The sequence below is a fragment of the Phacochoerus africanus genome, chromosome 13 (genome assembly GCF_016906955.1).
Source record: "Phacochoerus africanus isolate WHEZ1 chromosome 13, ROS_Pafr_v1, whole genome shotgun sequence".
Taxonomy (NCBI): domain Eukaryota; kingdom Metazoa; phylum Chordata; class Mammalia; order Artiodactyla; family Suidae; genus Phacochoerus; species Phacochoerus africanus.
In genome coordinates, this window is record NC_062556.1 from 18,060,104 (window position 1) to 18,085,436 (window position 25,333).

Here is a 25,333-nt window from a genome sequence, read left to right on the forward strand (position 1 = left end):
GATCCCTCCCACTCCCTCCCCCTCCCATCAGGCAGCCACAAGTCTCTTCTCCAAGTCCATGATTTTCTTTTCTGAGGAGATGTTCATTTGTGCTGGATATTAGATTCCAGTTATAAGTGATATCATATGGTATTTGTCTTTGTCTTTCTGGCTTATTTCACTCAGTATGAGATTCTCTAGCTCCATCCATGTTGCTGCAGGGAAGCCCATTTTTAAAGATTCCAGAAAGAGGGCACCCATTTTTATTCCCATCAGCAGCCTTCTCACACTCATCCAGTATTGCATCAGATGCCTCTTCTGCATCCCTTCAGGTCTTCTTGGCCTCATCTGACCCTTGACAATATGCTCTGCTGCTGCCACCATGGTAGTGACCACCTCCAGCTTCATTGGGCCCCAACCAGCCAGCACCTGCCCCAGGCATCCTACCCACTCAGCTCCCACACACCTGCCCACAGGATGCACTTCTGATGGGGGTGTTTCAGAGCCACAGGATAAATTCTTCTTCCCTCCACCCCTAAGGTCGACTCCCCAGAGAGGCGGTAGTTCATACAAACTATGGAAAAATTTAAGACTGAAACATCAAGGAGTTCCCTGGTGGCTCAGTGGGTTAAGGATCCAGCATTGTCACTGCTGGGGTGTGGGTTTGATCCCTGGCCTGGGAACTTTCACGTGCTGCAGGCACAGCCAAAATTTTTAAAAAATCAGTTAGCTTGTTCCTAAGCAGTGTTCCTAAAGCCGGTAATGCTGCCTCAATCTGATTCATACTCCTCTTCTGCCTCCTTGGGATGGCAATACCCATAAAAGCAGTAGAACATAGTATAATACTTTCTGGGGGACCTGGGTCAAAATATCCTTTTTCTTCTATCTCATAGCACGAATATGCAACAATTGAATCAACCACACAATCTCCAGCTTTATGGGGTTTCTTGGGAGTTTATGCTACTAAAAACAAACCAAAAACTACAATAAACATCCATGAATAGATGTCTTCACTTCTGTATGACAAATTTCTAAAACTGAGATTTGGGTTTAAAAAGTATGTGTAGGGAGGAGTTCCCGTCGTGGCACAGTGGTTAACGAATCCGACTAGGAACCATGAGGTTGCAGGTTCGATCCCTGGCCTTGCTCAGTGGGTTACCAATCTGGTGTTGCTGTGGCTCTGGTGTAGGCCGGCAGCTGCAGCTCCAATTAGACCCCTAGCCTGGGAACCTCCACATGCTGTGGGTGTGGCCCTAAAAAAAAAAAAAAAGTATGTGTAAGGAGATAAGTTTTTCCACCACAAATGTGTCATATGAGAAATAGTTCTTCTCTTTTTTATCAAAAATTTAACGAGTTCCCATCGTGGCTCAGTGGTTAACGAATCCAACTAGGAAACATGAGGTTGAGGATTCCATCCCTGGCCTCGCTCAGTGGGTTAAGGATGCGGCGTTGCCATGAGCTGTGGTGTAGGTTACAGATGCAGCTCGGATCTGGCATTGCTGTGGCTCTGGTATAGGCCAGCGGCTACAGCTCTCATTCAACCTCTAGCCTGGGAACCCCCACATGCTTCAGGTACAGCCCTGAAAAGACAAAAAAAAAAGTAAAATAAAAAATTTAGAAAAGAGGCCCATAGGAATAAAATCATGTCCACAGTAAACATTAAAAAAAAAAATTAAAAAGGTATATTTGTGAAGTGACAGGTGTTTTAATTCGCTATGGGAAGCCTTTTACAATATATATAAATTATACAGTTTAAATATCTTACAATTTTATGTGTCAATTATACCTTAATAAAGCTGAAAAAATGAAAATAAATTGGATTGGAACGCTCTTAACCTGCCCAGGAGTGAGAACTATATTCAACCTCAGTTACTAGGGGGTCTTCTCTCATTTATAAAGTCTCATAAAACCCAGGAGGCTTATAAGATTCCCAGGAAAAAGGAACATCCAGTCTTTGCTCCATCCTCATCCTAGCGGATGCCCTCAGAGACTGAGCGTCACGTTTTCTTGCTGGAGGGAGGCTCTGCTGTTCTGTACCAGGCGTTGAGACAGGAATCTGGGCTGGGCTGCCAGGTCCACCTCTTAGAGCCTCTTTTTCTGTGGGGCCGTTCATCTTTTCCTTGTTGATCTGCAAGAGATATTCTTATCTTAGTGCAAATAATAGCAGTTACAAGTTTTTGTTATGCATTTTTTGGCAGGGGAGGCAAGAAAGTATTTCATCTTTGTTGAATAATTCATTTTTTCTCCGCTTGAAATTCCATTTTTATCGTATGCTGAAATCTTTCGTATGCGTAGATATGTTTGGGGATCTTTTAACCTAGTTTTACCTTATGAATCTTTTGGTTTCGATTCTCTCCACACTGTTTCTTATTATTATAGCTTGATAATGCCTTCATAAGAGCTGATAAAGTGAACCCTTATCCTTCCAGATGAACTTTATTCATTTTTTATTTTTATTTGTTGTCTTTTTAGGGCTGCACCCATAGCACATGGAAGTTCCCAGGGCTAGGGATCGAATTGGAGCTGTAGCTGCCGGCCTACACCACAGCCACAGCAATGCGGGATCCAAGCCACGTCTGTGACCTACACCTCGGCTCACGGCAGCGCTGGATCCTTAACCCACTGAGCGAGGCCAGGGATGGAACCTCATGGATACTAGTCAGATTCCTTTCTGCTGAGCCCCGACGGGAACTCCCTCCTGGGGCTCTTCCGTCCTGTCAGTCACCCCCACACATGCCCCGGCTGCCTTTCCAGTGCAGTGCTGGTTACTCAGCGCTCCGACAGAAGAGTTCTGACCGATAGTCAGGAGCCCGCGGCAGAGGGGGAAGGTGGCAGGAGTATGGGCTTCGGGGTCGACAGATGCGCTCTTGCAGCCGGCTCTGCCATTTCCCACCTGGGGAAGCTTGGGCAGCGCCCCTCTCCCTGCTGAGACTCCCTCCCGGATGCGGAGGGGCGGGAAGGAAGGACACGTCTTCTGTCTCAGTTCCTTGTTGTCTTGTAACAAAATGCCACAGATGGGGTCACTTAGAAACAACAGAAATTTAAATCTCACAGTTCTGGAGCCTGGACGTCTGAGATCAGGATGTCCACACAGTCAGGTGAGGCCCTGCCCCCTGGTTTGTGGCTGACACCTTGGTGGGCGGGGGGGGGGCCTCTTGCAGGAGCCTCATTTATAAGGTACGGATCCCTTTCACACTGGCTCCACCCTCCAGGCTTAAGCACCTCCTAACACTGTCATCTTTCGGAAGTAGGATTTCAGCAGGAATGTGGGGCCGTGTCGTAAAGTGTGGGAATAATATTTTCCTTAAATGGTTGTTACGAGGAATAAATCTCTAATTTAGGGCAGTGCTTGTCAGTCTGGACTGTGCACAGAAATCGCCTGGGGATCTTATTACAATGCAGATTCTGATGCCCTAGGTCCGGGGTAGAGTCCAAGATTTTGCATTTTTCACAAGCCCCCAGGTGGTGCCCATGCTGTGGTTCGTGGACCGCAGCTGGATAACAAGGATGTGGACCCCGGGTGCAGTGCCTGACGCTCAGCAGAGCTGAGGGCATGTTCATTCTTCCTCTGTCCCTTTTGACCCCTCCTTGCCTTACTCCTTACTTGGATTACCTTTAATTTTCATCCCCCCCCACCCCCGCCGCATGTCATATCATGATATACATGTCCAGTTAAGATGAGCCTTGGGGGGTTTCGGATCTCTAATCAAAGCAGTAACAACTGTCTTGGCAGAGAAGAGTAGATTCTTAAAAGGGGGGAAATGTTTTTGAAGTCCTCAAATCAAACACTAAACTGCCAGGTTGTAGGAACCATCGAATTTTGTGGCTGTTTGATACCCAAAGTTCTGAAAGGGCCAGCATGGTCCATTATTCCTCTTGGGCCAGAGCCCATCTGCCGGGGCAGGTTCCATCAAATGGAAGTTGTTATCTCATTAAGTGGGTGACAGCTGTGCAGCATACGTTTATGAAGTCACTAAAGCCGTATCACCGAGGAGCCATAGGAAGCCGAAGCAGCTGACCCTTCTAGAAACAATGGTGTGTGTTGTTGCTAGGACATGGAAATATCAAGTCTGATTGGGCTAAGATTTTGTGGGTCAGATCAGAAAATGCTAATAAATTTTGACAGGATTTACGAACTGCTTCTAGTTTTACTTCGCTTTATTCTCCCACTCCTTAGTGAATGTTGCAGTGTTTATTCTGGCTCTTCATTCAAACACTTTAAAAAAAAAAACAAAAAAACCAAACTTGCAATACATTTACATACAAATTCAGCCTTCACAGTACAAACACAAAGTACAAAAAAGAAAATGTATGTTCTTTTTTATTCCTATAAAGCCTTTTTTGCTGCTCAGTTTTTCTTGAATGGAGAAATGAGCAAATTGGGCATTCTCTGCAAAATGGTCATTGAATTATAGAGAGCAAAAGCTTGCCCAGCTCAAGCATTTTTTTTTAATCTGAGCCTTGACGTACAGCAGTCTAAAGTCTGTACAGCACCTTGTTAAAATTACATGTCCAGAACACCTTAAGTGAAGAATGAGACTGGTCTTTGTTATTTAATTTATTGGCCATGATACAATTTAGCTTTTAAGTTGATTTTGTTAGCAACTTGATTACATAGGTATAGTTCAGTCACATTTTATAACATCTAATAAGAACGTTCCTGTGTTTTTATTGTTTTTTTGTCTCTTTTTAGGGCCACACCCACAACACATGGAGGTTCCCAGGGTAGGGGTCCAGTTGGAGCTATCGCCACTGGCCTAAGCCACAGCCACAGCACCACCAGATCTGAGCCACATCTGCAACCTACACCACAGCTCACAGCAACGCCAGATCCTTAACCCACAGAGCGAAGCCAGGGATCGGACCTGTGTCCTCATGGATGCTAGTCAGATTCGTTTCTGCTGAGCCACGACGGGAACTCCAGAACTTTCCTATGTTTTTTAAAACCGAAATTCCTAGTACACAGAACTTTAAAATTTTTTTAAGTAAATAATCATTGTGGAATTTTTTTCCTCATCACCCTCTAGGTTAATAGTAGAAAAACTAATGGCAGGGACAAAGTATTTTAAACATTTATAGCTACGTGATAACATATACATGAAAAATGTCTTAAGGCTACTATGGAACTCAACAGTGGTATCTCTGGGGGCTGAGATTGGGGGGTCAGGAGAGACAGAGACTTTTACCTTTCACTATAGCTTTTTAAACAAATTTTGAAAATTACACTATAGTTGACTTACAGTGTTGTTTCAGTTCCTGCTGTACATCAGAGTGACTAAGTAATACATATATATATATATTCTTTTTTCTTTTATATCATGGTCTATCCCAGGAGATTGGCTATAGTTCCTGTGCTATATAGTAGGACCTTGTTCTTTCCATTTGAATTGTACTAGTTTGCATCTACTAAACCCAAACTCCCAGTCTATTCCAAACCTTTCCTTCCCTTTGGCAACCACAAGTTTGTCTGTGAGTCTATTTCTGTTTGATAGATAGGTTCATTTGTGCCATATTTTAGATTCCACATATTAGATATCATATGGTATTTGCCTTTCTCTTTCTATTTTCACTTAGTATGATAATCTCTAGTTGCATCCCTCTTCCTGCAAATAGCATTATTTCATTCTTCTTATGGCTGAGTAGTATTCCATTGTATATATGTACCCCATTTTTACCTATTCATCTGTTGATGAACATTTAGGTTGTTTTTTATGTATTGGCTATTGTGAATAGCGCTGCTATAAACATAGGGGTACATGTATCTTTTTGAATTAATAGTTTTGTCCAGATATATTTCCTAAAGTGGGATGGCTGGATTATGTAGTTACAGCTTTTTGTTGTTGTTTTATTTTTTTAACTTTCAGCACATATCCCTTTTGTAATTTTTAATAGTTAAAATAGCAAAGGTACATCACCAGAAGGAATGTCAGAAAAGTGAAGAAAAATTGGATGGCAAGTTAGCATGCCACGGATGTTGGGAGCACAGACTTGGGAAGGACAGGTGACATGTGACAGGAAGAGAGCCTTTATTCAGGGGAACAAAAGCCCACCGTGCAGCTTCTCTGCCGACTTCACTAGGCAAGAAGAGAGAGTTTGCTCAGCCTGTCACCCAGAGCCAGGAGGACACCAGGGCTGGCATTTTGATGGCTGGTCATTCACGAGGAGGGCAGAGGTAATTTGGAAAAGGAGTATGAATAATGAGAGCTTTTTTCCTTTCTTTTTTTGTCATAACTGTTGGCTCTCTCCTTTCTTTTCATCCTTTTTATGCAAGTGTCCTCGTGGGGACAGTGGGGGGAGGGGCACTGTGGTGCTGGCAGAAGAACCTGCAAAAGGTAGCAGGTTTGCCCTAAAGTTTATCGAGGTTTGAGTAACCTGGGGACTCACAGCAGTGCTGTCCAAGCACATATTAGAGCATCTGCAAGGGGGGTAACCGTAGTGGTGCAGTGGAAGCGAATCCAACTAGGAACCATGAGGTTGTGGGTTCAATCCCTGGCCTCGCTCAGTGGGTTAAGGATCCAGCATTGTGATGAGCTGTGGTGTAGGCCGGCAGCTGCAGCTCGGATTAGACCCCTAGCCTGGGAACCTCCATATGCTCTGGGAGCGGCCCTAAAAAAGACAAAAATAAAATAAAGAGCATCTGCGGGGAGAAAGGACGGCAGACGGTGTACTTCTGTGCTGTGCTCGCTCTGCCTGCTGGGCTGCAGCCCTGTCTGCTTTCACCTCAGCTGGGCTACCCAGGCTGACCCAGACCCGCACACCCAGGCTGCACGGGGTCTCCAGGGCGTCCTGGGAGAGCCGAGCCTCAGGGCCTGCGGTCCAGGCGCTCCTGACTGTGTCCGAAGCAAAGGCAGAGGGGCTCTGGGACCACGGGGTCCTGAGTCACGAGTCCAGAAACGTGAGGGGCAGCCCTTGTGTTTGACAACTATATCTTTTCTAAATGAAGTTTGACGATGAAAAATTTCAAACATTGACACACGTAGAGAGAATAATGTTAGGGTTCGACATGTTCAAGTCTTGCGGTACTTGCTTCACCGGTCCTTTTTCTTTTTCTCCCTCCCTCCCTTTCTTTTTTTTTTTTTTTTGTTGTTGTTGTTGTTGTTGCTATTTCTTGGGCCGCACCCACGGCATATGGAGGTTCCCAGGCTAGGGGTCTAATTGGAGCTGCAGCCACCGGCCTACGCCAGAGCCACAGCAAAGCAGGATCCGAGCCGCGTCTGCAACCTACACCACAGCTCACGGCAACGCCGGATCGTTAACCCACTGAGCAAGGGCAGGGATCGAACCCGCAACCTCATGGTTCCTAGTCGGATTCGTTAACCACTGTGCCACAACGGGAACTCCCCTCCCTCCCTTTTTATCTTACTGTTGCCGAGTATCCTGAAGGGGATCCAGACCTGCTAGCATTTCACCCCTACGTCCTGAGTCCGTCTCGTCTCTCGCTAGAACCTCAGGTTGCTCCTCTTCGGGGACAGGTGCCTGCCTCTCGCGCCAGGGCAGGAGTGACCGCGAGAGCGCGGGAGTTCTTGCGGGCATCGGCGCAGCCAGCCGCTCAGGCAGGGAGTCCATCCTGGTGGCTGCTGTGAGCCTGGCCTTCCGGTGGCGGATGGGCGTTGGCAGGTGTCCTCACAGCCCATTCCCGCCGGAAAGCCTGGGGCTTAAACAGGCGCTGACCCCACGGTCCTCCCGGGGGCCCCTCCCTCCACACCTGACCCTCTGCTGACAGGCGCTGCCCCCAGGCCGCTGCTCCTGGACTCACCAGGGAGGGCAGTGGACCAGGTCCTGCGATCAAGGCTTCCAGGCAGTAAGACACACTCTGAAAAGGCGGAGAAGTAGACCTGGTCTAATTCCATTCCATTCATTCCATTATTCCTTCATAGACATCTGTTGAGAAGACTGATTCCTTTTCTTGATTAGGGAATTGAAACTCCGAGAGGTAAAGGTAGCCGGGAATGTAAGAAGTAAAGTCTTCTCTTTTGTTTTTGCACAAGCTCACCCAGATCCTCAGCGTCCAACACATTCGCTTTACCCACATGCCCACCCCGTTCCAAGCCTCTTTCCAATTTACAGCCTCTCCCTGGCCTTTGCTGCTTAACCACACACCTTCCACCTCATCCTTAAAACCTCCAGGTGGTTTTTGAGCCCAAACAGGAACTTTAATTCTAGATGGCTAGTTCTTTTTTTTTTTTTTTTTTTTTTTTTTTTTTTGCTTTTTAGAGCCGTACCCGTGGCATATGGAGTTTCCCAGGCTAGGGGTCTAATTGGAGCTGCGGCTGCTGGCCTCCGCCAGAGTCACAGCAATGCCAGATCCGAGCCTCGTCTGCAACCTACACCACAGCTCACAGCAGCACCAGATCCTTAACCCACTGAGCGAGGCCGGGGATTGAACCCACAACCTCATGGTTCCTAGTCGGATTTGTTTCTGCTACGCCACGTCAGGAACTCCCAGATGGCTAGTTCTTGACCAGGTATTATGGAGCTGATAACCTTCCAAATTTATTCTACAAGCTTCATTTTCCAGAGTCTAGAACTAGTTTTAAGGGGGAAGAAAAATTTCTTTAACATTCATTCGATGTAAAACGTAAATTCATGGGAGGAGCTCAGTCTGTTTCCACCCTCTAGAATTCTACAGAAAATGTGGACCCTTGGTAAATAGCAGTTCATGTTTTTCAGTGATTTTGATCTAGGCCTCTGGTTAGAACAGATCTGGTTCAGAAGCCCCCAGAGAATCCTTCTTCTTTTTTTTTTTTTTTTTTGTCTTTTGTCCTTTTTAGGGCTACACCCGTGGCATATGGAGGTTCCCAGGTTAGGGGTCTAAGCAGAGCTGTAGCCACAGCCACAGCAATGCCAGATCTGAGCTGCATCTGCGACCTACACCACAGTTCACAGCAACGCCAGATCCTTAACCCACTGAGCGAGGCCACGGATCGAACCCTCAACCTCATGGTCCGGTTCGTTTCTGCTGCACCACAATGGGAACTCCCCTCAAAGAATCTTTAGGCCCATAAGAGCTGCTCTCATTCTGAGGCTGGGCCATTACCTCCTGCTACTGGTTTGCTCAGTTTTGCATTGAATCTATTACTGGCAGAGATGGTGGACCAGTCAGTGTTCATCATTTTACCTTCCTCATGGCGAGTTTCTGTAGATTAGGCCCATCTTCCTAAAAGTTAAGCACTGGGCATTGTCGCTGTTGAAGGACATTTGCTATCACCAAAAAAGCCTCTATCAACATATCTGTACGTGGAGTTCCCTTTGTGGTTTAGTGGTTAACAAACCCGACTAGGATCCATGAGGATAAGGGTTCGATTCCTGGCCTCACTCAGCATTGCCTTGAGCTGTGGTGTAGGTCCCAGATGTGGCTTGGATCTGGCATGGCTGTGGCTGTGGCCAGCAGCTATAGCTCTGATTCGACCCCTAGCCTGGGAACCTCCATATGCCCTAAAATAGCAAAATAAATAATAAAAAAGATTTGTGTACATATATATGTGAACATAAGTTTGTATTTTTCTCAAATGCCCAGTGTAATGGCTAGATCATATGGTAATTGCATGTTTAGTTTCGTTTTAGGAAACTGGCAAACTCTAGTTTTCCAGGAAGGCTGTTCTATTTTCATCCCACCAGAGATGTGTAAGTGTTCCAGTGTCTCCACATTCGCATCAGCATTTGGTATTGTCCCTATTTTTTTAGTAAAGTATAGTTGATTTATAGTGTTGCGCCAGTTTCTGTTGCACAGCAGAGTGACCCGGCCATATGTACACACACGGTCCCTTTCTTATATTATCCTCCGTCGTGGTTTATCCCACAACTTGGGATACAGTTCCCTGTGCTGTACAGCAGGACCTCACTGCCCATCCATTCTAAATGGAATAGCTTGTGTCTACTAACCCCCAACTCGAGGTCCATCCCACTCCCTCCGCCCATCAGTATTTTTTATTTTAGGCATTCTGACTGGTAGGTAATAATACCTCATTGTGGCTTTAACTGGCATTTCCCTGATGGCTCATGATGTTGAATGTCTTTTCATATGTTTATTTTCTATCTGTATATTCTCTTTGGTGAAATGTTTCTGCATTTCTTTTGCCCATTTTCTAATTAGATTGTTTGGGGTTTTTGTTTTTTGTTCTTTGTTTTGTCTTTTTAGGGCCTTGTGTGTGGCATATGGAAGTTCCCAAGCTCGGGGTCAAATTGGAGCTGCAGCTGGTGGCCTACACCACAGCCACAGCGTGGGATCCAAGCCTCATCTGCGACCTACACCACAGCTCATGGAAATGCCTGATCCTTAACCCCCCTGAGCGAGGGATCAAACCCATGTCCTCATGGATACTAGTTGGGTTCTTAACCCGCTGAGCCACGACGGGAACTCCCAGGTTGGTTTGTTTGTTTTAACTCTCTCGTTTCCCCCACTCTTCCTTTTATTTATTATGCTTTTAGTAAGTGTTTATTAGTATGCACCCTCTGTAAGGCATTTGGAATACACAGATAAAAGACAAAGACCTGACGGAAGGAACTGACAGCTCTAAGGAGGACATAAATAAGATCCTGTGCAGAAGAGACATCCACCTCCTCTCAGGAGAATTAGAGAAGCTTTGTTTCCTGGAGGAGGTGATGTCTGCAGCATTTCTCCAAAGAAGATATTCATTATACATTATATGCACTCTCCTATACTACATTACACCTAGAATAGTAATATCATAAGACATATACCGTGCCTTCTAAAAGCCCCATAGGGCCCCTTTCTTTCTAAGTACTTCGTTATGTGGATTTATCATGAATTCAAGGTTGGCAAACACTGAACACAAAATAGCCCCAGGGTTTGGGGATTCGAAGACGGAGAAGACAACATCCCAGACTCCCAAGATGTGTGATCTAACGGGGACTGGAGATTCACTACCAACAGACAGTTGACTACAGAAACACACATTTAGTAACAAGGGAGAGTAAGAAATTGATTTTTACTGGGAGTTTTGGGGGAGATTTCTTAGAAGAAGGAAGGTTTGAGCTGGGATTTGAAAAAGGAGTAGAACTTCAACAGGTAAATATAAAGGAAATACTTTTTAAAAATTCAATGCATTTTATTATAGTTGTACCACCATCATCACAACCTAAATTTACAACATTTCGGTCTCAACCCCCCAGCCCATCCCTCCCCCACCCCAGCCTTATCACCTTTGGCAACCATAAGTTTTTCAAAGTCTGTGAGTTAATTTCTGTTCCACAAATAAGTACATTGTATCCTTTTCTTAGATTCCACATATAAATGATAGCATATGATGTTTGTCTCTTACTATCTGACTAACTTCACTTAGCATGATAATTTTGAGGTCCATCCATGTAGCTTCAAATGCCATTATTTCTTTCCTTTTAATGGCTGAGTAATATTCCATTGTGTATATGTACCACATCTTCTTGATCCACTCCTCTGTCAATGGGCATTTACGTTGCTTCCATGTCATGGCTATTGTATATAGTGCTGCAATGAACAACAGGGTACATGCATCTTTTCGAGTCATGGTTTTCTCCAGATATGTGCCCAGGAGTGGAATTGCTAGGTTATATGGTAATTCTACTTTAGTTTTTTTTGCGGAATCTCCATACTGTTTTCCATAGTGGTTGCACTAATTTACGTTCCCACCAGCAATGTAAGAGGGTTCCCTTTTCTCCACACCCTCTCCAGCATGTACTGTTTATATACTTTTTTGATGATGGCCATTCTGGCTGGTGTAAGGTGGTAACTCATAGCTGTTTTGATTTGCATTTCTATAATAATTGGTGATGTTGAACATCTTATCAAGTGTTTTTTGGCCATCTGTATGTCTTCTTTGGAGAATTGTCTGTATAGATCTTCTGCCCATTTTTTTGATAGGGTTGTTTGTTTTTTTGGTATTGAGCTGCAGGAAGTGTTTATATATTTTGGAGATTAATCCCACGTCAGTTGCTTCATTTGCAAAGATTTTCTCCCATTCTGTGGCTTGTCTTTTCATTTGTTTAGGGTTTCCTTTGCTGTGCAAAAACTTTTAAGTTTAATTAGGCCCCATTTGTTTATTTTTGTTTTTACTTTCATTACTCTAGGAGGTGGATCTAAGAAGACATTGCTGTGGTTTATGTCAGAGTGTTCAGCCTATGTTTTCCTCTAAGAGTTTTATAGTATCTGGTCTTATATTTAGGTCTTCAATCCATTTTGAGTTTATTTTTGTGTAGGGTGTTAGGGAGTGTTCTAATTTCATGCTTTTAAATGTAGCTGTCCAGTTTTCTCAGCACCACTTATTGAAGGGACTGTCTTTTCTCCATTGTATTTTCTTGCCTCTTTTGTCATTGAGTAGTTGACCATAGATGCATGGGCTTAATTCTGGGCTTTCTATCCTGCTCCACTGATCTATATTTCTGTTTTTGTGCCAGTACCATACTGTTTTGATGACTGTAGCTTTGTAGTACAGTCTGAAGCCAGGAAGCCTGATTCCTCCATCTTCATTTTTCTTTCTCAGGATTGCTTTGGGTATTCTGTGCTTCCAAACTTTAAAATATTTTGTTCTAGTTTTGTGAAAAATGCCGGTGGTAATTTGAGAGGGATTGCATTGAATCTGTAGATTGGCTTGGGTAGTATAGCCATTTTTGACAGTATTGATTCTTCCAATCCAAGAGCATGGTATATCTTTCCATCCATTTGTGTCATCTTTGATTTCTTAGTTTTTGGAGTACTGGTCTTGTGTCTCTCTAGGTAGGTTTATTCCTAGGTATTTTATTCTTTTTGTTGCAAAGGTAAATGGGATTGTTTCTCTGCTCTCTCTTTCCGATATTTCACTGTGAGCATAAAGAAATGCAGTTGATTTCTGTGTTAATTTTGTAACTTGCAACTTTACTTATGAGCTCTGTTTTCTTGTAGTGTCTTTAGGATTTTCTAGGTATAGTATCATGTCATCTACAAGCAGGGACAGTTTTACTTCTAAAAGGAACAAATTTCATATACATTCCTGGGTCCCTTCCATGTTATAGATTTCAAGTCTCTATCTTGCTCTTAGCCAAGAAATTGCTTCTGAGGAAAGATCCCAGACCAGGTGTCAGAGTCCATGTTTGCTGATGGCCCCAGCTGAGGAGTTTGCTAGTGGAAGTCACGTCTAGTTTGAGGATGAGATCAACAATCTAATTTTGGGAAGTCCTTCATCTCACAGATAAATGGATTGAAGCCTGGAGAGGGTCAAATTCTGCTCAGCCTTATTGAGTCTACTGGCCAGTCCAATGGATGTGTTTTGTCTAGAAAGTTGCCAGGCCATGCCAGGAAAAAGGTGTAGATTTCCTATGGCTGTGCTAAAAATAAAAAAATCAATTGGTGAAAATAGAGAGTTGCAAAATGAATGAGGAGTACTTCTTGTTTAAAAACACTGCTATTTATCTCACATGTAATTTTTTTTTGGTCTTTTTTTTGTTGTTGTTGTTGTTGCTGCTATTTCTTGGGCCGCTCCCGCAGCATATGGAGGTTCCCAGGCTAAGGGTTGAATCGGAGCTGTAGCCACCGCCCTACGCCAGAGCCACAGCAATGCGGGATCCGAGCCGCGTCTGCAACCTACACCACAGCTCATGGCAACACCGGATCGTCAACCCACTGAGCAAGGGCAGGGACCGAACCCGCAACCTCATGGTTCCTAGTCGGATTCGTTAACCACTGCGCCACGACGGGAACTCCTCACATGTAATTTTTAAAAACCTTCTTTAAAGACTATACATTTTACCTATGCTCTGAAATAAACCACACTTACCAATTACGTAACTTACAGAGTGTCAAGAAAAGAGAAAATAAACCAGCTTCAACGCCTCTGCTTGGCAAAGATGAAAATGGACAATCTTACGGAGCTGGAAGATACTAATGAGATAGGGAGAAAGTCAGGTTTTGTCTCTTGATTAGAGAAAAAGAAAGGCAATTACAAACTGTAGCATAAACAAAAATATCTTATAAGAAAGTCATGGCCCAAATATGAAGCAAACTAAAATGTGGCATGATTTTGAGAAATTCATGAATATAAGAAAGAACTCTCCACTTGCCACATTCTTCTTAAGGATTTGTGGAGTAAGACGTTGTGGCCTATTGCCGTGAACAATATTTAGGTAATCACCGTATTGTAAGTGCTATCGATTGGCTTTTCAGCTTTTAGAATCTACTTACAGACAAAATAGGGAAGACAGATATGTTTACAGAACAAGAATGGAAATATAATTAATCTCAACAATGTGGACAGAGCTTGAGAGTTGGAAATGGAGAGGAAAGGGAGAGAGTGTGGCGGGGGTTCCTATGTGATAAGAGGTCCATGTACTGCACAGCATTGATGGATGAGTAACTGAGGTTGTGAGTTTATTACTTAGGCTACAAATGTGGGTAACTAATAGAAGAATTAAGGAAACTTAATATAGCTCTTAAAGGGGTACATAACATGCCACTCCAAAAGATGCCACTGGGCATGTTGACTCTCTTGAAGGCAGTGGAGAAATAGTAAATGCAGGCAGGGCTCTCTGACCACCCCCTTTCCACCAAATCAGGTCTTTGAATTTCCCATGAGAAAGGTGCCTCCCCCCCCTTACCAGAAAGGAAAGAACCTTCTTCTCTCTGGGGACCGGGCGTCAATGCTGAAATGGTCCTATACAACCAAACCTACTAAAATGACCCTTATCTTTCATTAGTTTCTCCCCATATATTTCCTAGTCACTTTCCCACAATTTACTGTCCTTAGCCCAAGCCCCTTTGTCCTATCACATCCCTGCAGTTCATAGTTCTTTGTGTAAAAAGGTATTTAAGTTTGGGGCCCTAGCAGCTTATTCATGTCTTCATTTTCCTTTCAAAGACTGGCCGTTCCCATAGTGGCTCAGTGGTTAATGAACCCGACTAGTATCCATGAGGATGCAGGTTTGATCCCTACCCTTGCTCAGTGAGTTAAGGACCTGGCGTGGCTGTGGCTGTGGTCAGCAGCAACAGCTCCAATTCAACTCCCAGCCTGGGAACCTCCATATGCTGCAGATGTGGCCCCCAAAAAGACAAAAAAAAATGTATTCCTTTTGAAGACTACCTTGTACTTGTAAAAATATTAAATAAAATGCGTGTGCTTTTCTTATTTATCTTTTTATGTCGGTTAATTCTTAGGCCAAGTACAGAACCTAAGAGGGTGGAAGGAAGTTTTTCTCCCCCTACGCTATCAAAAATTGGAAGGAGGGAAGGGGAGAGAAATGAAGGAAATTATATCATAGTTTTTTAGGAGAGGCACTTAATTGATAAGATCTAAGGAGATAGCAATATAAGTAGATTATGAGTTAGAAAGATAGTTGCCAGAACTACAGGCAGAAGTGGTTAAAAGTGGTAGCCTCTGCGAAGTTGTACTAGAAGTGAGCTTAGGGATTAGGCAGAGACAGTTTTGATGTCACATAAGTGATTGTTTTGGTCAAAAGAAGTGAGAAAAAAAAAAGTTCTATTGACCAGCAACAAATTTCTTTGAAGGAGCAACATGCCAGTCAAATATCCTAGTGAATTCTAGTTCGTTAGTTTTTGAAATTTTAGGCAAAGAAACATTTCAGTGATGGGCAAGTACTACATATAACTGTAGATATTTCATTACTTAACATTTTAAATGTAGGAGTTCCCGTCGTGGCTCAGTGGTTAACGAACCCGACTAGGAACCATGAGGTTGCAGGTTCCATCCCTGACCTTGCTCAGTGGATTAAGGATCTGGCGTTGCCCTGAGCTGTGGTGTAGGTCACAGACTCTGCTCAGATCCCATGTTGCTGTGGCTCTGGCGTAGGCCAGCAGCAGCAGCTCCTATTAGACCCCTAGCCTGGGAACCTCCATATGCCGGCGAGAGCGGCCCAAGAAATGGCAAAAAGACAAAATAAATAAATAAATAAAATTTTTAATGTAGCCTGGAAGCATTTTTAATTTTCCTAAATTTTCCCATCTGCAAGAAAAAGGACTAGTTCAGCCCTGCCAGAGATACTTGAAGGCCACTTTTGTTAAAAGAGATCTTGGATTTTTTTTCAGGCGAGATGAAATGAACTGCTGTGAAAAGTGATTCTCAAAGGTGGAAGGCCCCTGAAATAATCCACATTTTACCTTATTTAATATAACATTTGAGCACTTTCTTTGTGCAATTTTTTTTTCCTCTTAGGGCTGCTCCTTCGGCATATGGAGGTTCACAGGCTAGGGGTCAACTCAGAGCTGTAGCTGCAGGCCTACGCCACAGCCACAGCAACACCAGATCTGAGCCTCTTCTGCAGCCTACCCTGCAGCTTGTGGCAACTCAGGATCCTTAACCCACTGAGTAAGGCCAGGGGTGGGACCCGCATCCTCAGGAACACTGGCTGGGTTCTTATCCCACTGAGACACAAAGGGAACTCCTCTTTTTGCAAAATTTCAACTTATTTCCCCCCATCAGAATGTACCTCTGATTTTATAATGCCAGTCATTGAAAACTAGCATTTATTGTATAAACATTTGCTTTGGACACATCCACTTCCAAAGTCAGGGAGCCAGGCTCCAAGATGCAGGGCTGAGGATGTGTGCTCCTGGGGTCAGAGCTTGGCGGGGGGCAGGGGGCGGGTGCACTGAGCTGTATCTGCGATGCCCTCCTGTGGTTATGATTCTGAATTAGAGCATGTTTTCCTTTTCTTCTCTCTAGGAAGGCCCTTTTGTCTACTTGTCTTTGGTAGGAAACATCACAGATTCTGATGCCTTGATTGCTTCATTGTGTAAGTAATTTAAAACCTTTGCATTTGCCATGTTCGAGGGGATTAATTGCAAGTGTGGCTGTCAATGAAATGAGTACTGGTACCCCATGTTGTCCGATTCTATTAACATGAAATACCCAGAACAGTTGAATCTACAGAGAAGATTATAGAGTAGCAGTTGCCTGGGGGTACGGCAAGGCTATAAGCCGGAAATGGGGAGTGGCTTATAATGGGTACAGATATCTTTTGGGGGAGGGTAGAGACATTATAAAGTTAGATTGTGGCGATTCAAATCTAAGACTATACTGAAACTTACTGAATTATGTACTTTTAATTGTATAGTTGATCCCAAATCAGACCCCAAGCCTGGCATGTGAATTATATCTCAATAAAGTATTTGTTGTGTGTGCAGGTTGAAGAGTTTACAGTATTTAAACTGGATGTTTCCCATATTTTGTGTGTGTGTTTTTGTCTCTTCAGGGCCTCACCTGCGGCATATGGAGGGAGGTTCCCAGGCTAGGGGTCCAATTGGAGCTGTAACTGATGGCTTGTGCCACAGCCATAGCAACACAGGGTCCTTAGACCACTGATCAAGGCCAGGGATCAAACCTGCATCCTCATGGATATTGGTTGGGTTTGTTAACCACTGAGCCACAACAGGAACTCCATTTTTCCATATTTTTAATATCAAGCTTTATGTATATATGTAAAATCTTGTAGATAAATTTCCAGAAATCTTCCTGCTCTGCAGACAGTTGGGTTTGTTTGTTTGTTTTGTTTTGTTTCCGGGTTTTTTTTTTTCTTTTTTTCTTTTTAGGGCCTTGCCTATAGCATATGGAGGTTCCCAGGCTAGGGGTCCAGTCGGAGCTACAGCTGCCGGCCTGCATCACAGCCAAAGCCACACCAGATCTGAGCCGTGTCTGTGACCTACACCACAGCTCATGGCAACACCACAGCTCATGGCCAGATCCTTAATCCACTGACCGAGGCCAGGGATCGAACCCACAAGCTCGTGGTTCCTAGTCAGATTTGTTTCCTCTGCGCCAGAGGAACTCCCCGTTGTTTTTTCTTTTATACCAGTATCTGCATGAATTAATTTCAGGATTGAATCATGTAAGCTTTCAAGCAAGAACCTTTTTTGCTCCTTTTTATGGCTGCACCTGTGGCATATGGAAGTTCCAGGGCCAGGGGTCGACCTGGGGCTGCAGCAGTGGTCTACACCACAGCCCCAGCAATACCGGATCTGTAACCTGCTGGAAGAGGCCAGGGGTGGAATCAACATCCTCAGAGACAACATTGGGTCCTTAACCCACTGAGCCACAGCGGGAATTCCCTGCAGAGATATTAGTCTTCCGTCTTCATGACGTCACCATAAATCAGTCAACATTCAGTCAGTCAGTATCGACTTCCTCCCATGTACTTGGACAATCTTGAGAAATAAGCGAGCAGTGCCACAACTGGGTTTTTGGCCACTATGATAGAACTGCCCTGCACAAGATAACTTCTTTCAGATTTTTCGTCTGAAATTCTGCATTCATCTCCTTTCCTCTGCAATTCTGAAATCTTGTCCTCTAGCCAAGGTCTGGATTCCTGTCCACCGCCAGTATTAGGAAACTCTTCTGGAGAATTGAGAAGAGAATTGAGAAACTGTGGCTGACTCAATTCAGCCGAATTGAGTCAGCCACAGTTTGTGCTTCTCAAAGCAAAACACGTGTCATCTTTGGAGTTTTCTTATGATGCAGTGGGTTAGGAATGTGGCATCACTGCAGCAGCTTGGGTCACTGCTGTGGCAAGGGTTCGATCCCCAGCCCAGGAATTTCCACATGCCATGGGTGGGGCCAAAAAAAACAACGACCAAAAAAACCCCCACATGTCATCTTTGATGCCCATCAGGTCCTGTCTGATGGGCAGAGAGAAGGGCAGCTGGGCACCTTTTCGGTGCATCTGCCGGGTTAAACTGTGCTTGAGAATTGCTGGGAAGCCTGAGGGCTGCCGGACTCCAAGCCCGAGTGATCGCCCTCCCACCTCTGCTGCCCGGCTGGGCATCAGAGAAAGCAAACAGTCCAGATTTGGCTCAGTCCTGAGAAATGCAAATAGCTAATTCAGTCTTTATCAGTTGTCTCTAATTTACATTTTCACCTTAGAAAAAGTGAAATCGCATTTAATGGAGATGCCCTTTATTAGTGTGAAAGTGCAAATCCAGTAGATAAGGTCAGGTGGTGCTTCTTGGACTTGAAAAGGTGGTGCACGCGTGGTGCACAGACTGCCTGGGGGTCTTGTTAAAATGCAGATTCTGATTCGGAGGGTCTGGGGAGAGGCCTCTCAGATGCTGATCTTAGACTGGCCATTGATTCACCAGGATATAGAACTTGCTAAAGAAAAGATACTTGCAGAGTTCCTGTTGTGCCGCAGCAGAAACAAATCTGACTAGTATCCATGGGGCTGTGGGTTCAATCCCTGGCCTCGCTCAGTGGGTTGGAGACCTGGCATTGCTGTGAGCTGTGGTGTAGTTCACAGATGCAGCTCAGATCCCAAGTCACTGTGGCTGTGGTGTAGGCCTGTAGCTACAGCTCCGATTAGACCCCTAGCCTGGGAATCTCTACATGCTGCAAATGTGGCCCCAAAACAACAACAACAAAAAGATTTAAGACATGATGTGCCTCGATCTGGTAAAATCCATTGGGCTTCACATATCCTAACTGCCAGACCCCTTCCCCGCCCTGCTTCCTCATATAAGGTCCCTAGACAAGCAGCCCCCCCACTGGGCTTGGGGACCAGGCTCAGTGCCTGTGTATCTGAGGAGCCGGCTTCCGTCCCTGCCTGTTCTCGGAATTACTCAAACAAGCCCACCACATCCCGCCCCTTTCTGCAGAGCCCCCCCCAGCCCTCCCTCGTTCACTCCACTTCCTAGTGCAGCCCCCATGGGGCCCTACATCCTGCAGCGTCCTCCTCCCCCAGCCTGAGTTATCTGACTGAGGCATGGCCATCAGCCTCATCTGACCAGTGTCATTGGGGTGGGGGGGGGGGCACATTAGCCAGGGCAGGAATCCCGCCCTCATGTACCAGCTGAAGAGGGAGTAATCAAGACCCCCCTCCCCTAGGCTGGCTGAGAACCTCTCCTCCGTGGCCCCATTCTCTGTCTGCATCGCTATCTGCACGGTTCAGCCTCACTGCAGTGTGAGCCACCAGCGGGCAGACTTTGTATCCTGGTCGCTCCCGCATTCTCGATACCTGGCACAGAGGCTTCTATGAGCTACAAAAATGGTGTGGAATTAAAGAACTATATCCAGTCCCTTGGGATAGAACATGATGGAAGATGATATGAGAAAAAGAATGTGTGTGTGTGTGTATATATATATATATATATGACTGGGTCATTTTGCTGTATAGCAGAAATTGACAGAACATTGTAAAGCAATTGTTCTTTAATTACAAAATGTTTTAAAAAGAAAGAACGAATGAATGGGATTGTTTTTCGTGAATGTCTAAACACCCACTAATCTCTTAGCTCCTAAAGCATTGACCTTTTACTTATGATATTTTCTTGGATTTTGGATGACGAAATGGTACATTTCACCTATTGTAACTATGTTTAAATTTAGAGGGAAAACTTTTACTTTCATTGTGGTGTTCTTTTCCAGTTGGGTTATGGCTGGTAGTTGGCTAAGGACAGGCTGGACGGCTGTGCCCGGCCTTTCACCGCATTGCCCCTCAGAGGCATGTGTCTGTGTGTTATGTCATTAGATAGCTAATCCTGTTTACAGGCCTGTCCTTTCTCTGGGGACAGCCTTTCATCAGAAGCCTTTGTCCTTGGCCCCAGAGGAATCCTAACCGGAGCCATTAGGAGACTATTGCTTTGTGCTGCTCCAACCAATCAGATCACATGGCTAATTTTTGACCATTCATGTGTCTTCTAAGTAACATGAGAATAGTATTTAAAGGGAGAGAAGAGGTAGGGACTTCAGGGTTTTTTCCCCTCTGGTTTTTCCCCACTGGCTATTTAAGATCTTAGACTGGTGTGGGGTTTTTGTTTTTTGGTTTTTTTTTTGGTCTTTTTAGGGCTGCACTCGCAGCATATGGAGGTTCCCAGGCTAGGGGCTGAATCAGAGCTGTAGCCACCAGCCTCCGCCAGAGCCACAGCAATGCCAGATCCGAGCCACATCTGCCACCTACACTACAGGTCACAGCAACGCCAGATCTTTAGCCCACTGAGCAAGGGCAGAGATTGAACACGCAACCTTATGGTTCCTAGTCAAATTTGTTTCTGTTGCACCACAATAAGAACTCTTAGACTAGCATGTTTTTGATAAATTAAGAAAGAAAGAAAGGAAAAAGGGTGAGGAAGGAAGAAGGAAGGAAAGAAGGAGACAGAAGGAAGAGAGAAAGAAGGAGGGAGGGAGGAATACAACGTCCCCTGGGTCCTTGGTCCTTGGTCCAGCTCTCAAAAGGCTTTCTGGGAGTTCCCATCGTGGCGCAGTGGTTAACGAATCCGACTAGGAACCATGAGGTTGCGGGTTCGGTCCCTGCCCTTGCTCAGTGGGTTAATGATCTGGCGTTGCCGTGAGCTGTGGTGTAGGTTGCAGACGCGGCTCGGATCCCGCGTTGCTGTGGCTCTGGCATAGGCCGGTGGCTACAGCTCCGATTCAACCCCTAGCCTGGGAACCTCCATATGCCATGGGAGTGGCCCAAGAAATAGCAACAACAACAACAACAAAAATAAATAAATAAAAAAATAAAAAGGCTTTCTGACCTCATGGTACTTTCTAGAAGAAACTGTCCTGAGAGTGGGGTCTGGGAGGATTTCTTAGGGCACACCTGCTCCCCGGGCAGCACAAGCGAGGCTTTTTCGGTGGCTGTGGTTCGCAAATTCCGTCCCTGCAGTAGACTGAAACACGCCCTTTGTCCGTTTTGGACTTGAGGCTGTGCGAGTCCCCTCCCCTCCCTGCCGCCCCCTCAGTTCCTCTTCAATTATTAATAAGCATGTGTTTTTTATAAACATTTCCTTAATAGTAATTTTCCCACATCTGAGCACAGACTTTATATTGCAGTTTGGAAGCAAGGAATCAGAATGCCTTTACCAAGCTAATTATTAAAGATTGTTGTTGCAAAATCTGACTGCGTTGAATTAATTTAGAATTCTGCTGCTTGTGATGAAAAGGGAGGGGGGAGAGAGGGCACACATGTGAAAGCGCTTTGGAGACTGCAAGTTATTTTACAACTGTAACGGGATGTTGTTATTATTACTTGTGTCGGGTTGCAAGTGCCTTTTCTTCTCAGGACCTCTCTTGCCTTCCAGGAAAGCCTTGTGAAAACTGTAGAGAGGGTGGTAGTTACCCTTTCACCTCCTCCTCATGGGAAAAGGGGGTCCTTGCCATCGACTGTCCTGGAAACGATGGCCAGATGAGTCACACCATGTTTTTTGTTTTTAGGGAAGGAATATGGCAAAGCTGATGCGAGGTGGCTGACTTCTGATCCCACCATTGTGGCTTTGGAAATTCTGACTGTTGTCCTCGATGGCTCTCTGGCACTGGTCCTCATTTATGCCATCGTCAAAGAGAAATATTATCGGTAAGTGCTCTTCTCCTGTCCTTCTGAGAAGAGGAGACCCATGCGCTGCCCTGATGCCAAAGTGACCTGGGGAGTGGATAATGACCGCTGTTCTTGGTTAGAGGAAAAGTAGAGTAGAAACGAAAATCGTGCCACCAGGATCATTTCAGACCATCTGCAATAAAAAACATGAGAAAGACGACTCAGTGACCACCTCCGTGCTGCAGAGGCAAGCCCAGTATTAACAGCGTTAGCAGATTGGCCACTGATCTGTTGGAGAATCAGAGGATAATATCGCCATCCTTTTATCCCCAAATCATTCTAGAAAACTCCTATTCCACTTGCCAGGGGGGAGAAAACATCCCCTAGGTAATTCGGAGCTTGACATACAAGACAAGCTTTCAGACGCAGGTCGTGGAGGGACTGAGGAAGGCAGGAGAGGAGGAGGAAGACGGCCGGCTAGTCATCCATCCGTCAGGCTCCGAAGCTTTGAACTCCGCTTCCTCCCTCCCTCCCTTCATCTCCTTCTTAGGGACAGAGTGACCCGGGACAAAGAGATTGCTCTCCGGGGGATGATTTCCCTAAAACAATGTCCGGGGGAGGCCCAGGGGCATTCAATTTTCCACCGTCCTCTATTACAGAAGTCTTATGTAGAGCTTCATCGTAAAATTTCAGATTTGAAAGAGACCTCAAAGATCACACTTCCCTCCCCACGCTCAGTTTTACATAAAGAAATGGCACGAAAGTTGCAATTTCTCCTTGGTGCCTTACCCGTCTTTGACCCCGGGATCACGGTTGTGGATTTATTACCCGCCCATTTCTTATTATTTCAAACATTTATAACGTAGGCATTGTTGTGGGCTTCCTGGGTCCTGGGCACAATGCTTTATCTACATATCTCATTTAATCTCCACAGTATTATTCAAGGAATGGCCTATTATTATTATCATTATCCCTTTTGGAGCAGGTAGAATTGTGGCTTATGGAGAGATTCACATCCAGGTCTCGCTTTACTGGGTCAGGTGTGACCTCACTAAATCTTACCAACTATAGGACGGGAGAGGAGTTCCCTGGTGGTCTTGCTAGTAAGGATTCAGCATTGTCACTGCTGTGGTGTTGGTTCGATCCCTGGCCTGGGAATGTTCGCGTGCTGTGGGTGTAGCCAAAAAAATATAACAATAAAATAAAAATTAGAGTTCCCACTGTGGTTTAGTGGTAATGAACCCAGCTAGTACCCATGAGAATGTGGGTTTGATCCCTGGTGTTGCTCAGTGGGTTAAGGATCTGGCATTGCCTTGAGCTGCAGTGTAGGTTGCAGACTCGGCTCAGATCTGGCATTTTTGTGGCTGTGGTGTAGGCCAGCAGCTGTAGCTCTGATTCGACCTCCAGCCTGGGAACTTCCATATGCCACGGGCATGGCCCTAAAAAGACAAAAGTAAATAAAATAATTTTTTTTTTTAGGTAGGAGTTCTCGTTGTGGTGCAGTGGGTTAAGAATCTGACTGCACGGAGCTCCCACTGTAGCTCAGCAGGTTAAGAACCTACCATAATATCTATGAGGACCCCTAGCCTCACTCAGTGGGTTAAGGATCTGGGTTAAATCTGCAGCTCAGATTTAATCCCTGGCCTGGGAACTTCCATATGCTGTGGGTGCCGTGATTAAAAACAGAAAAAAAAAGAAAGAATAAGGCAGGACACCCCAGAGACCTTATTTAACTGTGAGAATAATCTTCTAGAAAGGGCGGTATTGTTTCTTTGAAGAAAGCACAGTCTCCTTTAATTACCAACTTGCACCATCAAAGGAACACTCCATAAAACCCGCGGTCCAGTCTCAGGGAGGTTTTCTGCGCTGGAAGACTGGCCACGGTGGTGCCGCCGGCAGCTTCATCCCTTGTCTCTTTCTCTCTAACAGGCATTTCGTACAGATTACCCTGTGCGTGTGTGAACTGTATGGCGGGTGGATGACCTTCTGCCCAGACTGGCTTTGGGAAGTCCCAACCTCAGCACCAACAACTGGCTCTACTTTTGGGTCTATCTGGTATTTTTCAATGGTGTGTGGGTTCTGATCCCAGGCCTGTTACTGTGGCAGTCGTGGGTAGAACTCAAGGACGTGCATTGCAAAGGATCCAATGCAGGCAAAAAATTTCAGTGAATTTTCAAAATTGTAAATGTTATTATTTTGCTTTATGAGCCAGAATGAATCAACCTTCTTGTTGGGCCAAAATATAATACATTCCTTTACATTGTCATTTTTGAACAGCCTAATGGATTTCAGTGGATTCCATTTCAAATGGATTGTAAGGTGGCGAGTTTTTGTTGTTGTTGTCTCCAATTAAATGGCAAGATAGGGAACAGAGAAGAAATTTTAACTTGTAATAATAACACTTTGAGTTATACATTTTTGTGGCTGACACTAATTGTTCTACATTAATAAAGCCAATTATCATGAAATACTATTCCGTACAGCATGTTATATTAATATTTTATTTCAAAGAACATATCGTTTCTTCAACTTTTGATCTTCCCACCAGCTTGACCAAAGTGAAACCAGAAACGAAATGAGTGCTTCTGTTTTGCATGATAGTAGAACAAATTGGTGAGTGTGCTAACTCCTCATGAGTCAACACTGGGGATTCAACAAGATGACTGATTTATATCTGTCCTTTGTCAAGCAGGAAGATTTGAGATACCATACCAACATACAATCAAAAGTAAACCAGGGCTTACTTTTGTGGCTTAGCAGGTTATGAACCCGACTAGTATCCATGAGGATGCGGGTTCGATCCCCAGCCTCACTCAGTGGGTAGGGATCCGGCATTGTTGTAGCTGTGGTATAGGCCAGCGGCTGCAGCTCCAGTTCAGTCCCTAGCCTGGGATCTTCCATGTGCCTCAGGTATGGCTGTAAAAAGGGAAAAAAAATCAGGAACTAGGAACATAGGGAAAATAAGAGTGAGAAAGAATAAGATGAAGGTAAAGTTATATGCAAAATGCATGCCATGATGGCATGTGGCATTGATAGAAGTGAAGCATAAATTTGACACTTACCTTCAGTACCAAGAGGGAAATAGGGTCACATTGTGTTTGGGAAAACACTGAAACATACCTGTGTGGGC

General features: G+C 44.8%; 1 protein-coding gene across 1 annotated transcript in view; it reads left to right on the forward strand.

Moving 5' to 3' along the window:
• Positions 1 to 24,676, forward strand: part of EBPL (EBP like) — a 33,320-nt gene extending 8,644 nt beyond the window's left edge. The window contains 4 exon segments of the mRNA XM_047755691.1: positions 16,626 to 16,695; positions 22,104 to 22,242; positions 24,133 to 24,203; positions 24,206 to 24,676. Coding sequence (XP_047611647.1) covers positions 16,626 to 16,695; positions 22,104 to 22,242; positions 24,133 to 24,203; positions 24,206 to 24,372 — 447 coding nt within the window. The 3' untranslated portion in view covers positions 24,373 to 24,676.
• Positions 24,677 to 25,333: the final 657 nt, after the last annotated feature.